This window comes from Nansenia antarctica, assembly GCF_963989245.1.
Source record: "Nansenia antarctica genome assembly, chromosome: 5".
Lineage (NCBI taxonomy): Eukaryota > Metazoa > Chordata > Actinopteri > Argentiniformes > Microstomatidae > Nansenia > Nansenia antarctica.
The window spans coordinates 40,384,499-40,403,243 of record NC_137690.1 but is presented as its reverse complement, the minus strand read 5'-3'; the positions used below and the strand labels follow the sequence as shown (position 1 = coordinate 40,403,243).

The window sequence follows — 18,745 nt, the reverse complement described above, 5'->3', positions numbered from 1 at the left end:
TTTGTCATGATCTGGCCTGGTAATGAAGCATTGTTCTTTTTTATTTGATGACTTGTTTGATAGATTGATAGCGTGAAACTTATAGGTTGTAAACAAATCGCTAGACATGGTCATGGACATCTAGACATGGTCATCTAGACATGGTCATCTAGACATGGTCATCTAGACATGGTCATGGTCATCTAGACATGGTCATCTAGACATGGTCACCTAGACATGGTCATCTAGACATGGTCATCTAGACATGGTCATCTAGACATGGTCACCTAGACATGGTCATGGTCATCTAGACATGGTCACCTAGACATGGTCATGGTCACCTAGACATGGTCATCTAGACATGGTCACCTAGACATGGTCATCTAGACACCCTAGACATGGTCATCTAGACATGGTCACCTAGACATGGTCATGGTCATCTAGACATGGTCATGGTCATCTAAACATGGACATCTAGACATGGTCATCTAGACATGGTCATGGTTATCTAGACATGGTCATCTAGACATGGTCATGGTTATCTAGACATGGTCATGGTCACCTAGACATGATCATCTAGACATGGTCATCTAGACATGGTCATGGTTATCTAGACATGGTCATCTAGACATTGTCATGGTTATCTAGACATGGTCATCTAGACATAGTCATGGTTATCTAGACATGGTCATCTATACATAGTCATGGTCATCTAGACATGGTTATGGTTATCTAGACATGGTCATGGTCATCTAGACATGGTCATGGTCATCTAGATATGGTCATCTAGACATGGTCACCTAGACATGGTCATGGTTATCTAGACATGGTCATGGTCATCTAGACATGGTCATCTAGACATGGTCATCTAGACATGGTCACCTAGACATGGTCATCTAGACATGGTCATCTAGACATGGTCATGGTTCTTCTAGACATGGTCATCTAGTCATGGTCATCTAGACATGGTCATGGTCATCTAGACATGGTCATGGTTCTTCTAGACATGGTCATCTAGTCATGGTCATCTAGACATGGTCATCTAGACATGGTCATGGTCATCTAGACATGGTCATCTAGACATGGTCATCTAGACATGATCATGGTCATCTAGACATGGTCATCTAGACATGGTCATCGTTATCTAGACATGGTCATCTAGACATGGTCACCTAGACATGGTCATCTAGACATGCTCATCTAGACATGGTCATCTAGTCATGGTCATCTAGACATGGTCATGGTTCTTCTAGACATGGTCATCTAGTCATGGTCATCTAGACATGGTCATGGTCATCTAGACATGGTCATCTAGACATGGTCACTTAGACATGGTGATCTAGACATGGTCATCTAGACATGGTCATCTAGACATGGTCACCTAGACATAGTCATCTAGACATGGTCATGGTTATCTAGACATGGTCATCTAGACATGGTCATGGTTAACTAGACATGGTCATGGTTATCTAGACATGGTCATCTAGACATGGTCATCTATACATGGCCATGGTCATCTAGACATGGTCATCTAGACATGGTCATGGTTATCTAGACATGGTCATCTATACATGGTAATCTAGACATGGTCATGGTTATCTAGACATGGTCATGGTCATCTAGACATGGTCATGGTCATCTAGACATGGTCATGGTCATCTAGACATGGTCATGGTCACCTAGACATGGTCATCTAGACATGGTCCCCTAGACATGGTCATCTAGACATGGTCACCTAGACATGGTCACCTAGACATGGTCACCTAGACATGGTCATCTAGACATGGTCACCTAGACATGGTCACCTAGACATGGTCATCTAGACATGGTCATCTAGACATGGTCATCTAGACATGGTCACGGTCACCTAGACATGGTCACCTAGACATGGTCAGCTAGACATGGTCAGCTAGACATGGTCATCTAGTCATGGTCATCTAGACATGGTCATGGTCATCTAGACATGGTCATCTAGTCATGGTCATCTAGACATGGTCATGGTCATCTAGACATGGTCATGGTCATCTAGACATGGTCATCTAGACATGGTCATCTAGACATGGTCATGGTCACCTAGACATGGTCATCTAGACATGGTCATCTAGGCATGGTCATCTAGACATGGTCATGGTCATCTAGACATGGTCATCTAGACATGGTCATGGTCATCTAGACATGGTCATGGTCATCTAGACATGGTCATCTAGACATGGTCATCTAGACATGATCATGGTCATCTAGACATGGTCATCTAGACATGGTCATCTAGACATGGTCACTTAGACATGGTGATCTAGACATGGTCATCTAGACATGGTCATCTAGACATGGTCATCTAGACATGGTCACCTAGACATGGTCATCTAGACATGGTCATGGTTATCTAGACATGGTCATCTAGACATGGTCATGGTTAACTAGACATGGTCATGGTTATCTAGACATGGTCATCTATACATGGTCATGGTCATCTAGACATGGTCATCTAGACATGGTCATGGTTATCTAGACATGGTCATGGTCATCTAGACATGGTCATGGTCATCTAGACATGGTCATGGTCACCTAGACATGGTCATCTAGACATGGTCACCTAAACATGGTCACCTAGACATGGTCACCTAGACATGGTCACCTAGACATGGTCAGCTAGACATGGTCAGCTAGACATGGTCAGCTAGACATGGTCATCTAGTCATGGTCATCTAGACATGGTCATGGTCATCTAGACATGGTCATCTAGTCATGGTCATCTAGACATGGTCATGGTCATCTAGACATGGTCATCTAGACATGGTCATCTAGACATGGTCATGGTCACCTAGACATGGTCATCTAGACATGGTCACCTAGACATGGTCATGGTCATCTAGACATGGTCATCTAGTCATGGTCATCTAGACATGGTCATCTAGACATGATCATGGTCATCTAGACATGGTCATCTAGACATGGTCATCTAGACATGGTCATCTAGACATGGTCACCTAGACATGGTCATCTAGACATGGTCATGGTTATCTAGACATGGTCATCTAGACATGGTCATGGTTAACTAGACATGGTCATGGTTATCTAGACATGGTCATCTATACATGGTCATGGTCATCTAGACATGGTCATCTAGACATGGTCATGGTTATCTAGACATGGTCATGGTCATCTAGACATGGTCATGGTCATCTAGACATGGTCATGGTCACCTAGACATGGTCATCTAGACATGGTCACCTAGACATGGTCACCTAGACATGGTCATCTAGACATGGTCACCTAGACATGGTCACCTAGACATGGTCATCTAGACATGGTCATCTAGACATGGTCATGGTCACCTAGACATGGTCACCTAGACATGGTCAGCTAGACATGGTCAGCTAGACATGGTCAGCTAGACATGGTCATCTAGTCATGGTCATCTAGACATGGTCATGGTCATCTAGACATGGTCATCTAGTCATGGTCATCTAGACATGGTCATCTAGACATGGTCATGGTCATCTAGACATGGTCATCTAGACATGGTCATCTAGACATGGTCATGGTCATCTAGACATGGTCATCTAGACATGGTCATCTAGACATGGTCATCTAGACATGGTCATCTAGACATGGTCATGGTCATCTAGACATGGTCATCTAGACATGGTCATCTAGACATGGTCACCTAGACATGGTCATCTAGACATGGTCACTCTAGCAGAGACATGGTCATTCTAGCAGAGACACTCCATTTTTTATATTGACATCTCAAAGAACTTACCCAGAGCGACGTCAGTGAATCACCCATTACAATCATCACCAGGAAGAGCTTCTAGAATCACCTATCCATCACAAGAGCTTCTAGAACCACCTATCCATCACAATCATCACCAGGAAGAGCTTCTAACTAGAAGGACAAGTGCCACTATCAGTCCCAGCGTCAGCGGCGTGGAGTGACGACAGCATCATTAAAACGGACAGTGAGCGAAGACCAAGTATAAGATTATGATTTCATTTTGATTTCACATAACATCAAGCAATCCTCCTAAAAACATACAACAACAACATCAACATACATAACAACAAATAACAAAACAATCCAATCAAAAATAAATAAGAACAAAATAAAAGTTGTCAATGCTCACAGCCTCCGTTTTTTGGTGAGCATAAAAAAAACACAATGCATGAACCAGTCAGGGTGGCATTTGGGTGTGCTAATTGTTTCCGTTTCCAAATTTGACCACAACCTGTTATGGTGATGTTGTCGTAAATGTGCTGCAGTAAAAGAGGGATGGACAAGGACTGTAGGGGGGGTTGACGTGGTCCTGTGTGGGACATGGTGGGCCATGGTAACGTAGTATGGGAGGAGCAACAGGAGGCTAATTTGGAAAGTAATGTTGGCTGGATGGGCAGGCCACAGCTGTGTAACTGGACCCTGGGTATTGATCTAGAGCTATGGCGCTGGGAGCTCTCTCCTTACTCACTATACACACACTAGTGTATATGCATATGGACACACGCACGCATACACTGTACGCAGAGTCCGCAGTTACAAATTGGCGCACACATGGAGGGACACAGACGGACGCACACATACACACACACAGACACAGACGGATGCACACATACATACACACACAGACACAGACGGATGCACACAACCATATATTTATGCACGCACACACACACACACACACACACACACACACACACACACACACACACACACACACACACAAACAAAGATGAAAATGAAATTGTGAAAATGTTGCAGGGTAATACCACTCCAGGGATTATAAAAGGCTTTTCTCTCAGCAGAGGTGAGGTCAATGTGGAGGTTGAACATTGGGAGGTGACGAGGCATTGTTTTTGTAATGGTTCGGTCCACTCTGCGGTGTGAAGCCGCCGCATCCTCATTTCACCCCTCTGTTAAAAGTGCAGTTTGCAGTTTGAGCTACTATACTGCAGCTCTGTTGTTGTCCCCCACCTGTTGTCATCGATCTCTCTGCACCAGAGACTGGAAATAAACAGCCCTGTCTCAGTCTGACATCTCTACACGACTACACACATAAAGCATGTGTGTGAGCAGCGTCTTCAACAAGGCTGATGCCTTTTGTGATCTTGATGATTTAAAGTAGAATTATTATAGAGTATAACAGATATGTTATAGAGTATAACAAACATATTATAGAGTATAACAGATATATTATAGAGTATAATAGACATGTTATAGAGTATAACAGACATGTTATAGAGTATAACAGACATATTATAGAGTAAAACAGACATGTTATAGAGTATAACAGACATATTATAGAGTATAACAGACATGTTATAGAGTATAACAGATATATTATAGAGTATAACAGACATATTATAGAGTATAACAGACATGTTATAGAGTATAACAGACATATTATAGAGTATAACAGACATACTAGAGTATAACAGACATGTTATAGAGTATAACAGACATATTATAGGGTATAACAGACATGTTATAGAGTATAACAGACATATTATAGGGTATAACAGACATGTTATAGAGTATAATAGACATGTTATAGAGTATAACAGACATACTAGAGTATAACAGACATACTAGAGTATAACAGACATGTTATAGAGTATAACAGACATGTTATAGAGTATAACAGACATACTAGAGTATAACAGACATGTTATAGAGTATAACAGACATACTAGAGTATAACAGACATGTTATAGAGTGTAACAGACATATTATAGAGTATAACAGACATGTTATAGAGTATAACAGACATACTAGAGTATAACAGACATGTTATAGAGTATAACAGACATACTAGAGTATAACAGACATATTATAGAGTATAACAGACATACTAGAGTATAACAGACATGTTATAGAGTATAACAGACATGTTATAGAGTATAACAGACATACTAGAGTATAACAGACATGTTAGAGTATAACAGACATACTAGAGTATAACAGACATGTTATAGAGTATAACAGACATGTTATAGAGTATAACAGACATACTAGAGTATAACAGACATGTTAGAGTATAACAGACATACTAGAGTATAACAGACATGTTATAGAGTATAACAGACATGTTATAGAGTATAACAGACATACTAGAGTATAACAGACATGTTATAGAGTATAACAGACATACTAGAGTATAACAGACATGTTATAGAGTGTAACAGACATATTATAGAGTATAACAGACATGTTATAGAGTATAACAGACATACTAGAGTATAACAGACATGTTATAGAGTATAACAGACATACTAGAGTATAACAGACATATTATAGATTATAACAGACATACTAGAGTATAACAGACATGTTATAGAGTATAACAGACATACTAGAGTATAACAGACATACTAGAGTATAACAGACATGTTATAGAGTATAACAGACATGTTATAGAGTATAACAGACATATTATAGAGTATAACAGACATACTAGAGTATAACAGACATACTAGAGTATAACAGACATGTTATAGAGTATAACAGACATATTATAGAGTATAACAGACATACTAGAGTATAACAGACATGTTATAGAGTATAACAGACATATTATAGAGTATAACAGACATGTTATAGAGTATAACAGACATACTAGAGTATAACAGACATATTATAGAGTATAACAGACATGTTATAGAGTATAACAGACATATTATAGAGTATAACAGACATGTTATAGAGTATAACAGACATATTATAGAGTATAACAGACATGTTATAGAGTATAACAGACATACTAGAGTATAACAGACATATTATAGAGTATAACAGACATACTAGAGTATAACAGACATGTTATAGAGTATAAAAGACATGTTATAGAGTATAACAGAAATGTTATAGAATATAACAGACATATTATAGAGTATAACAGACATGTTATAGAATATAACAGACATATTATAGAGTATAACAGACATACTAGAGTATAACAGACATATTATAGAGTATAACAGACATATTAGAGTATAACAGACATGTTATAGAGTATAACAGACATACTAGAGTATAACAGACATGTTATAGAGTATAACAGACATACTAGAGTATAACAGACATATTATAGAGTATAACAGACATGTTATAGAGTATAACAGACCTGCTCTGAAAGATGTGATCAATTTTTTATTATTATTTCAGGGAATAACACAAGGGAGTGGTAGCATAATTAAACAAAAGAGAAATAGAATAACAAAAATCCAGTACAAATACAAAATTCCCATAAACCTTCCACCCCCCCCCCCCCCCCTCCCCTTCCCAATCTCCCTTTGCCCCAACAGTCCCCCACCTCCCCCTCCTCCCACAAATGTCCCTCCCGCCACATACCTCCCACCCACCCGCCCAATCACAGCCCCCCGCCCCACCCCCACCCCATGGGAGGAGCAAATAGATTAGCCTATAGTAACGACTTGAGAATGGTAATGATTTGATCCCATTATTATCAGGGATTGCCTGACTTGATTCCTGACATTCCTCCCAGAGCCCTGCAATGCTGAATCACATCACACACACCTGCCAATGCCCTCATTATCACAATCAGAATTTTTATCGCCATGTATGTTTGCACATACAGGAAATTTACTTGGTAAATGGTAAATGGTAAATGGACTGCACTTATATAGCACCTTTTTTGCTGCTCCAAAGTTGCTCCAAAGCGCTTTACAATGGCCTCTCATTCACCCATTCACACACATTCACACACCAATGGTGGCAAGCTGCCATGCAAGGTGCCGGCCCGCTCACTGGGACCAATTTTGGGGTTCAGTGTCTTGCCCAAGGACACTTCGACATGTCGCCAGCCGGGGCTCGAACCGCTGATCTGCCAACCTTGTGATCATTAGACAGCGACTCTAACCCCTGCGCCACAGCCGCAGGAGGTTGGGCATAGGACATAAAAAACAACAACATAAGCAAAAAATAGTTTCAAAAGACAATGGCAAAAGGGGCAATAGAACAATAATTATGTAGGCTGTAAATTAGAATCATGTAAAACGAATAAGTTGTATGTGTGTGTGTGTGTGTGTGTGTGGGGGGGGGGGGCGTGGAAGTCCCAGAGTCAATGAAAGGCCTCGTTTGTGAGGCCCACTGCCATGGGGAAGAAACTGTGACTTAATGACTTAGTTGTTTGAGCCTTCCTGCTGTACATTAGGCATAGGGTTCATACATTAGGTGTAGGGTTAATACATGTTGCTATGTCTGGGGACCCCCCAACCCCCCCCATAAACAGTTTGCACTAGAAGAAAGGCTGAGAGTGTCAATAAGTACTGAGCTTAACAGTGGATAGCTAGTTTATCTTGGCCTCTCCCTCTACGTGGCAGAGGCAGGATTACTGGAGACCGTGTCAGTGCGTCATGGTCCATCTGCTAAGTCACAGGGGCGCTCCATTCTGTCACCTGGGGTCTCTGGGATTTAATATCTGGCAATAATTAGCATTACTGATATGAGAGCTGAGGCTTCACCGGGGGACCTGTATTAGTCTCATATTCCTGCTGAATATGGCCACGAGCATGGCAACCATGGCCCGATATCTCTGTTCTGACTCTGGTTCTGGGTTATTATGGAGGCAGCGGTAGCCTAGTGGCTAGAGAGGCCAGGCTAGCATTTGGAAGGTCGCTGGTTCGATCCCGGCCTCAGGAGGGGAGGTGCATGTGTTCTTGAGCAAGGCACTTAATCCCGAATTGCTCCAGGGGCGCCGACTATGGCTGATCTCCAAAAACAGCAAATTCTATTATTATTATTATTATTATTATTATTATTATTAGACCAGTTCACTTTAGTATAAAGTTGTCTCAGGATGCTAAACTCTCCATGAGTTTGTATTCAGTAATCGCTCTTAATTCAAGTAGAGTGTGATGATCCAACCGTCCTGTTGGTGGGTGTGGGTGTGTGTGTGTGTGTGTGTGTGTGTGTGTGTACCGCAGTATCATGTCCCATTCACTTTCATACATTTTTGGGTTCATCCAATCAGTGATCGCTATGCAAAATCACATCAACTCAACAGGGGGTTGGGAAGGCTCGCCAAACAAACTGTTGAATGAGTTAGAGCTCTCCATCAAACCTGATGAGGTGTAAAACCATGTGAACACTTATGAAACCATCCTCTAGGGGGGTGAGTGTTCTGTGACTGGGGTCACCCCTCCCCCTCCCAAGTCCAACAGAGGGGGACGGGAGTAGAAGGAGGGGGGGGTCGGACTTCAGGGGAGTGGGCACCAGCTGTCCCGTCATCTCAGGTGTTGTGATGTAAGTTCTTGCCTTTTAGAAACTAAACTGGGCATCGGGTCTGCAGCTGTCCAATAGGGTGTCAGGACACAGGAGGCAGCCAGCCAATGGGCGCAGGGGTCCGGGTATATAAGCTAAGGTCTGACGCCTGTCAGAGTTGGGCAACCCCTACATTGGCTTTGGTGGAACAGGAACTGATCCCGGGAACTGTTACCTCTGTCTTTTCTTCTGTGCAGGTAAAACTGAGCGGCTTGTTCTGGACGAGGGTGGGGAGAGGGTGGGTGTTTTTATGTTTGTTTTTAATCTCCTGAAAAAAACACACACACAGAGATGAAGAATTTGAACCAAACAACCCCTCTCAAACATACGTTGAGACCATTTTGAAAGCTCTCCATTGACATGCTCGCCACCGGAGTCCTTCATTAACTATGTTTTTCAGTTTTTTGCAACTTTTGTTTTCCTTGATATGGATCTTTTCCTCTCCCGACGACTTCTAAAAGTTGTTTGGCTAGCTTGTCGTCCTCCTGTGCAATAGGTGTCTGTTTGTTGGAGGAGTGAAAGCACCCAGGGTGCATTTTTTGGCATAGAACTCATAATGGAGTGTGTAGTGACCGCTGGTCTCAGCTCAGTCCAGCTTCTTGGATGGCAGCTGATCTGCTGTTGTAGGCCAGAGACTGTGACAGGACAGCTGCACAGTTCCATATATCAAGGTATATCAAGGACAGCTACAGTTAAATATAACTGCACTTGGTGAATCTGCAGATAAGACAGATAAGAAGAAAGTTCTGGTCGATAAGAAACTAAGAAACAGCCCAAATCACGCAGTGTTGCTGCAACATGTCCTTTACGTTCTTCTAGGACAGTCAGTTATAGCCAGGACAGTCCGTTATGACAGTCATAACGCTCGTGGACAGGAATTCATTAAATGAAGTGTCCAGAACTTTCTGGAGTAGAAGGCGGAATGGCTGTGTTGCTGGTGTCTCCCCTGAAGGGATCGAAGGAGGTGTCGCATGCCGATGTCAGGGTGTAGCCTCACCCCGAGAGGGGTGTAGGGTGGACTCTTAGACTAAAAATACCTTCTGCTGCACGGTGCATATACGCACGTAGATCACAAGCCCTGAGGCTCAGGGTCGGAAACATGAGGAGATGCCTTGAGTTGGCCAGACGACTCATAGACAAGGCATTAGGAGAAGCGCCTCTCTTGAAATCTGGTATTGTAGACATTGGGTTGTATTTGTTGTAATGTCAGGAACATCGTTCATCTATGATGCTCTCTTCTTTACCCACGTGTCAACTTCATAGAATTTAGAACTGTTCTCACACCAGTTGAGCATTTAAGTTGGCGTGAGGGGTGGCTTGAGTGTCTGAGGGTGTGTGTGTTTGAGAGTGTGTGTGTGTGCGCGTGTGTGCGAGGGTTATGTGTGCCAATCTCGTCTTATGTTTTCCAGACACAATACAGCATCGATTCTCACTCATTTCCCAAACTTTTTCCCTCTTCCCCTCTGCAGACGGTCTGAGAAGCGCAACAGCAATCATGGCGAAGAACGTCCACAACGACTACAAGATGAAGTTCTCCAACGATGAGGAGTTCCCCGACCTGTCCCTCCACAACAACCACATGTCCAAGGTCCTGACCAAGGACATCTACAACAAGCTGAGGGGAAAGTCTACCCCCAGCGGCTTCACCCTGGACGACTGCATCCAGACCGGCGTGGACAACCCCGGTAAACACACACCACAGAACAGAGGGATGAGAGATGACAGAGATTTACTGGCACAGCACCAGAATATGTTCAGACCTTTTGCTAGCATATCAGCCCAATAGAGCTCTCAGGGTCTTCTGACGCTGGCTTTCGCTAAAGAAGAGATTTGGTGAGGCTGCATTCTCATTTTATGCACCCAGATTGTGGAATGCACTGCCAGTTTATATTAGCGATGCAACCTCAGCAAATATGTTCAAGTCAAGACTAAAAAGCCATCTTTTTAATATTGCCTTTAAATTACTAAATAATTAAATTATTATTATATAATGACTGGAGCACTTTGAGCTGCAACGTTTGCAGGAAAAGCGCTATACAAATAAAAGTTATTATTATTATTATTATTATTATTATTAAAGATGACAGAGGTGTGGACAACCCTGCTAAGAGGTAGGCCAGAGATTATCGAGATTGACAGCATTAGAGATTGCCAGGGATGACAGCTGAGATGAGATGGTATTTTATTTCCCAAGGGAAAATGAGTTTTGCCAGACACAACGATCATCGTCATCAGACTTGGGTTCAATACACACACGTCAATAGCTTGATTATTTGAGGTGCACTTGATTTGACTTTGAGGGACTATCCCATTGGTTAGTTGTTTGTTAGTTGTTTGTAGTGTGGCCTATTGTACCACTGAAGCGCAACTAAAGCACATCCGCAAAATATCTGACATCCTGTTTGACCATGGTCTGCTAGTTCATAACAACGGTCACAAGACATCGAACAAGCACAAATGCGTGAAGCAACTCTCTGTCAGGTTCTTGTGAGGTCACGTCATTAAACGTTGTTGTGTTTTGAAGTGTTATCAACTCTGGAGCAGTCAGGGCTCATCTCAAACATGACTCCCCCTCCCTCCAGGCCACCCCTTCATCATGACCGTGGGCTGCGTGGCTGGTGATGAGGAGAGCTACGAGGTCTTCAAGGATATGTTCGACCCCATCATCTCCGACCGTCACGGAGGCTACAAGCCCACCGACAAGCACCAGACCGACCTGAACTTCGAGAACCTGAAGGTGGGTCTGAGTCGTCTTCAAACCCACTGTAACACAGAACTCAACCAGTCAGGTCAACCCATCTATCTCTTATTATCTATGTATCTACTAATAATAATAATAATAATAAATAATCATAGATTTTATTTAAAAGCGCCTCAAGGACACTGACATCTATCGTACCTCAAATATGTGACACGGTCTGGTCCGCAAGTCGGTATCCGATTTAATGTTCGTACTTTTCTTTGTAAACACATTTCAGCGTTGTTCAAAATCAACGACACACTCGCTAGTCAACTAACACGTTTTGTGACTAGCGAGTCTGTGCTGTGATTTTCAACAACGTCGAAAACGTACTTCCGTGTTTCAAAATAAAAGTCAGAACATTTCGATGGGTTGCCGACTTGTGGAACCAAATGCCCAGACCATGTCACATGTTTTATGGGTTTGATAGCATAGTGAGCCTATGTGGCGTAGTATGACAGAGTACACTGTATTCCATTTGACACAGTGACACACACACACACACACACACACACACACACACACACACACACACAATAACGATGTCCCGATGTGTGTTTCTGTGTGCAGGGAGGTGACGATCTGGACCCCGCCTACGTGCTGAGCAGCCGTGTGCGTACCGGACGCAGCATCAAGGGAATCACCCTGCCCCCCCACAACAGCCGTGGCGAGCGCAGACAGGTGGAGAAGCTGTCCATCGAGGGTGAGCGTCTCAGCCTAAACACTCCTAGGACGTCCTCTAGATATCAATCATACTGTACTGTATTAAAGCCACCTTGGGTCTCCTGAAAGGCGCTATATACATTTAAGTTATTATTATTATTATTATTGTATATGCTGAATCTAGTATCTATCTATCTATATCTCTACCTATACATTCACTGAACACTTTATTAGGAACACTAGACTAATACTGCGTAGGGCCTCCCTTTGCTCTCAAAACAGCCTCAATTCTTTGTGGCATTGATTCCACACGATGTTGGAAACATTCCTTTGAGATATTGGTCCATGACATGATCACGCAATTCGTGCAGGTTTTTCAGGTGCACTTTCATCTGCTGTTTAATGGTCTTTGCCATTTTAGGATATACCCATCGATCCTAGAAAACATCACATTATTTTTACTTCATTGTTCGTGAACAAACAATGTACAGTATAGATTTGAAAAGTGTTTAAAAATAGCATTTCAATATTATGGCCTGCTACTGTGATGACAGTCATAGTGCCTGTAACGTTGCAACCGGTCACATATCTATGTGTCTAATCTATTATTATTAATATTATATCCATCGCTCAACTTTATACGAAAAAACAAGTGGTAGGACCACAAGTGGTTTTGTTTTAGGTCAAAAACGACATAACAATTTCACCTTTAACACTAGAACATTATCCCGACGACTGCCGTGCCTTTTTACCTACTAAAAGAGCCACCTCGTCCCTCTTTTTCAATGCTAAGCTGCTATTTACACACAACGACCACTAGTTGGCCGCTTGTAAATTAGCCTGCTTCCTACACAGAAGAACTGCAAAATAGCTTTATACTAGCTTATCCTGATGTGATTTTGAAAATGTAAAGGATACTGGGTGGTAGAACGCACATATCTAGGAAAAGTCATGAAAGGAGGGTCCTGAAATTCGATCGAGTGCAAAGAAATAAACATTTATTTACTCACAGGGGTCAAGCCATGACCCCTCACGGCTGTCCTAGTGTTAAATGTTCCTAACGTCCATGTGGTCTCTCTCCCCAGCCCTGGCCACCCTGGACGGTGAGTTCAAGGGCAAGTACTACCCCCTGGACGGCATGACCGACGCCGAGCAGGACCAGCTGATCAACGATCACTTCCTGTTCGACAAGCCCGTCTCTCCCCTGCTGCTGTCCGCCGGTATGGCCCGTGACTGGCCCGACGGCAGAGGCATCTGGTAAGTGAAAGGACATCCGGGGTTTGAGACATTCAGACGTCACGTTGACGTTATCTAGACGGGACAGCTTTCGGGGGGGACGCCACATGGCGTGTTTCACAGCGACGGTCTTCCGTGTTGCTTTGATGTCATCGGCTGTCTCGTCCTCTCTCCTCTCTCAGGCACAACGACAACAAGAGCTTCCTGGTCTGGGTGAACGAGGAGGACCACCTCCGCGTCATCTCCATGGAGGGCGGCGGCAACATGAAGGAGGTCTTCAGACGTTTCTGCGTCGGTCTGCAGAAGGTAAAGAAATAACAATAAAAAAACGGATCAGTTAAAGAGGCTAAGCAACGATCTTAGGACTTCTTTTGAGTCTCTTAGTCTTATGCTAAGAGGGACCCGTATCACGATGGCCAAAACTGGGCATGCAAATCATTCTATTCCAGCTCTAGGATGGAAGCATTAACTTTCCAACAGTGCTTGGTCCTGAATCTCCCATGTTCACAACAGACAAACAGTTGGATATTCTGAGTTGACGGTCTCCTGAGTCAAACAACTCACCGCACCATCTCGATTCCCCCCTCCCCTCCCCTATTCTCGTCCTGTCTACCAGATCGAGGAGGTCTTCAAGAAGCACAACCACGGCTTCATGTGGAACGAGCATCTCGGCTACGTGCTGACCTGCCCCTCCAACCTGGGAACTGGCCTGCGCGGTGGAGTGCACGTCAAGCTGCCCAAGCTGAGTGTACACGCCAAGTTCGAGGAGATCCTCACCAGGCTGCGTCTGCAGAAGCGCGGAACAGGTGAGGATCAGACTCCAACCTCATTCTGTCTTCCTCCTCTTAGTGGACTTTTGTTTTCGACTGTTGTGGTCTCTATGGGCCATTAGGCTGGAGAACCATTGGTTCTCAAGGCTACTTACTTGACTGTCGTGGTCTCAGACAGTTGTCATCAACCCTAGGCCAAAGGAGTTAGTGGATGTTCTGTGCTGTCACCCAACACTGGAACATCCGATTTAATTGATCAAGGGGATTTCGATTTTTCGATTTTCTTTTACTGCCATGCATGGGGTTAAGAGCCTTGCTCAAGGGCACATGGGTGTAGCCTCAATCTAAGGGTGGGGCCTTCTACTGTATGTCAGTCTAATGACAGGGTCTCCTACTGTATGTCAGTCTAATGACAGGGTCTTGTGTCAATCTCAAAATCTCACCTTCGCCTCTCCCTCGCCTGCAGGTGGTGTGGACACCGCCTCCGTGGGCGGAGTGTTCGACATCTCCAACGCTGACCGTCTGGGCTCCTCCGAGGTGGCCCAGGTGCAGATGGTGGTTGACGGCGTCAAGCTCATGGTGGAGATGGAGAAGAAGCTGGAGAAGGGAGAGGCCATCGACGGCATGATCCCCGCCCAGAAGTAAAGCACTCAACTCTGGACTTCTGTAATTTTTTGTATTATAAAAATGATAGTAGCCTTGTTGTGGGCCGGAGAGACTGCCTCCTTGGACTTTTCCAAAATAAGACACTCCACTCTTCTTTCTCCTCTTCCTTCCTATCTCCTTTTTCTTCCTTCAACCTTCACCTTCTTTCCTTTTTCTGTCACTTTTACCATCTTTTCCCGTTCTGTCCGTAACATCCTGGGATCAAACCTTCGCATGGTCTGGTTGTACTATACTATACTATACTGTACTATACTATACCCATGGCTATGTGTATGCACCTAAACATAAAACGTTTTGTTTTGGTTGTAAAAAATGATTGAGCAATTAAAAACAAGCCACATGTAACAACCAGCCCCCACTGTCTGATGTCTTATGTTGTCAGCCCTGAACACACACACACACACACACACACACACACACACACACACACACACACACACACACACACAGACACACACACACACACTTCAACAGCATTGTAAAATGGAAGCCTCAAACACTTTGACACAATAAACCAGACAATTGAACCATCTACACGTAGGTAGGGTCAAACAAACAAAAAGAAGACCGTGTCAAAATGTGAAAGAGTTTGAAAGAACAAATTTATTTTTGTTTCACACATTTTTCCTCGGAGACATGCAGCGATTGCAGGTCATTTCGTTTTTCCATAGTTTCACCCCTTTTTAATGGATAACAGTGACTGCTTCAAACACACAACTACAGTACTTCCTACTCTTCGGCGACACGGTCCTAGGCTCTTTAAGCGATAGCTACTGTAATGTTTTGGGCAGAGAGAGGCCCTATTTTGGGCAAAGGTTGCAAAAAACAATTAGCCCTAAGATCCCAGCGTTCACATTGTAAGACATTTGTGGCCATCTGTTGCAACGTAAAATCTCCCATGAGTCCTTGCAACGGGAAAAGTCATAGTGACGTGAACGAACGACGCCATGTGCTGTCCCCATATACATACGTGTGCGACACATCGGAAAAAAAGAAGAAGTGGAAAATGATTGTTTTTAAAAACAGCATAAGATTTGAGAATGTTTGGGTTTCGGGGGGGGGGGGGGGGGGGGGGAATATCCTGTCAAAACCGACCGAAACCACCACGTAACTGTGCTGCTAACTGTGTTAGCGGTGAATCAACAGCTCCTCCAGGAACCAGAACAATCCTCAGGATCCACCTGTGAGTTATTTGACCGTGACAGAACCTCATGACCAACGTGGAGGGGGGACGTCCAGCTGCGACCACGAGCGTGAGAACAAACACACCCTGAGCTGCAGAGACGGGGGAGGACGGCACGGGAGTGACAGGTCGACCGCTGTTTCACATCTGCATTCATGGGGGAACCCACAGGGTGGATGGAGGTTTATATTCCAGCCAACTCAGTCAACTCAATGAACCAATCATGGAAGCCCTTGGTGGGTTGATTCAGGTCCTTGTCTCTGTGTGTGTGTGTGTGTGTGTGTGCAGTTGTTTGTGTGTGTGTGTGTGTGTGGTCTAGACACATCTAATGGGTACCCCAGAAGTAGCATGGAGGAACACTGATCTAAACTAGAAGCTCCCAGGCTGAAGGTGAAACTGTGCCCAGGCCTGCTTCTCTGGTCCAGCCAGAAGACTGAAGGAGAGGTGGCCTTCACCCTGGAAGGTGAAAGGAGATGCCTTACAGCCGATCGGTCGATACCCAAGCTAGAGACCCCAACCAATGGCCTGAGCGCCTGGCTCGCTGCCTTAGTGCTTTTGTGAGCATCTTGTTTTTTGTTTGTTTGTTTGTTTTGTTTTCAATTCTGCAAGCGTAACTCAAAGAGTTTGGCGTAAAATCTCTCATTGAGTTCCACACACAGATCTGTGAGGGCCTAACCCTGCCTCGAGAGGAGGAGGAGTGTCAGGGATGGATTTCAACAAGGCCAGGGTGACGTTCTAAAACGACCACACTCCTCTTTGTTTTCTCTTGTGCCTCTCGACAACACACCGGCATCTTTGATTGGTCACGGGATAGGCAGCTGTCTCTCCTAAAGGACCAATAGCAGGAGTGTTGCCATGGGGGAGAGCCCGGGAAGCAGTTTGGAGCAGAGTCAGGGAGCCGAGAGGGACGTAGGAATGGTTGGAGAGAGGCAGACTAAAATGTAAAACTCCCAAGCTTCACTGTTCTCCTGCTCGTCGGTGTTCGAGGCAACGTGTCTGTTCTCAATCAGAATGTGTCGACGAGTGAAATGACCGTGAAAACAGTGCTGACAGGCGTATCATTGTGGAACCGTGACGATGAAACTCACCAACTAAAATACTAAAACACAGTTTACGATCTAGTTCTGGATTGCGGCCTTGTGTGTGTGTTTACTGTTACTGCCAGTATCACTGGCAGTAAAATACAATTTCCAAGAGGTGATATTGTTGAACCAAAGACGCTACAAGGTGAGAAGGTGTGGTTAAACAAGTCCATCTAGATCACCTGCTGAAACGCAGAGAAACTAAGTGTCACTGGCTTCCAAGAGCCAATAAGACGCTGTCAGACAGGCAGCAGCGCTCATCTGTACCCAACATATCAGTCTATAACACCCAAAATAAAACTCCAAAAGAACAGCAAAGTGGGGGGCGGGGGCGGGGGGGGGGGCTATTCCAAAAAACGAGTGGACAATGGATGAGTGAGCAGACAGAAAGGTTCTGGCATGGTTTTACCAGAGCAAAATTAATCTTTGAGTTCGTCTCTGCGTTTCTCCCGCTAGAGGCTTGAGGGACTGTCGGCCCCTTAGTTCTGAAATATTCACTCTGCCCGGCGTCGGTCAAAAAAAAGGAAAAAGAATCTAGGTCAAGCCCGTTGCAGCGAGAAAAAAAAAAGAAAGAAAAAAAACATTCAAATAGCAGCAGTTGAAAAAAAGGAATGACAACAAATATAATAAGAACCGTAATGATGTCGACGAAACGAAATATCTTCATCTGCAAAAAAAGATGGAATTTAAAAAAATTGAAAACAGCTAAGACTCTTGTAGATTGACATAATTATCGGAGGTGTGGTTGTCTACGCAGGGTCTGCAGGGTCGTAGGAGGTCAGCCGTGGCTGTGCGTCTGTCTGCCGCTTGGCCCCCCTGAAGCGGCTCTTTGGCGGGGGCGAGGCAGGGGTCGGCAGTGAGGTTCTGGACGGGAGGCTCTCTCTCTCCTGTGGCGTGCTGCCGCCGCTGCTGCTGCTGGTACCCCTCTAGCCCCGCCCCCTGTCGCCCTCAGAGCTCCAGCTCCTTGGACACTTTGGTGGCGATGTCCCGGAAGGCCAACGGCGCCCCCCAAAGGCGCTTGAAGCGCACGCCGCTGGTCTGGGCCGGGCCGGCGGCGGGCAGCTGACACACCTCGGCCTCGAAGGCCACGCGCGCGCCGGCCGCCCCGTGGGTGCAGGAGAGCAGGAAGGGACCGGCCAGGTGGACCTG

At 44.5% G+C, this 18,745-nt stretch overlaps 2 protein-coding genes across 2 annotated transcripts in view; one reads left to right on the top strand and one right to left on the bottom strand.

The window, feature by feature from the left end:
• Positions 1–10,751: 10,751 nt before the first annotated feature.
• On the top strand, positions 10,752–15,310 carry ckmb (creatine kinase, muscle b; the record flags this gene model as incomplete). Its single annotated transcript, XM_080532071.1, has 7 exons — positions 10,752–10,941; positions 11,839–11,993; positions 12,567–12,699; positions 13,745–13,916; positions 14,078–14,201; positions 14,512–14,701; positions 15,132–15,310. 7 exons carry the CDS (start codon positions 10,752–10,754, stop codon positions 15,308–15,310), a joined length of 1,143 nt encoding a protein of 380 aa, XP_080388197.1.
• Positions 15,311–18,544: 3,234 nt separating this feature from the next.
• Positions 18,545–18,745, bottom strand: part of mark4b (MAP/microtubule affinity-regulating kinase 4b) — a gene marked incomplete at both ends in the record, with an annotated part of 89,695 nt that continues 89,494 nt past the window's right edge. Inside the window, one exon of the mRNA XM_080532080.1 lies at positions 18,545–18,745. This exon is cut by the window's right edge and continues 136 nt beyond it. Coding sequence (XP_080388206.1) covers positions 18,545–18,745 — 201 coding nt within the window.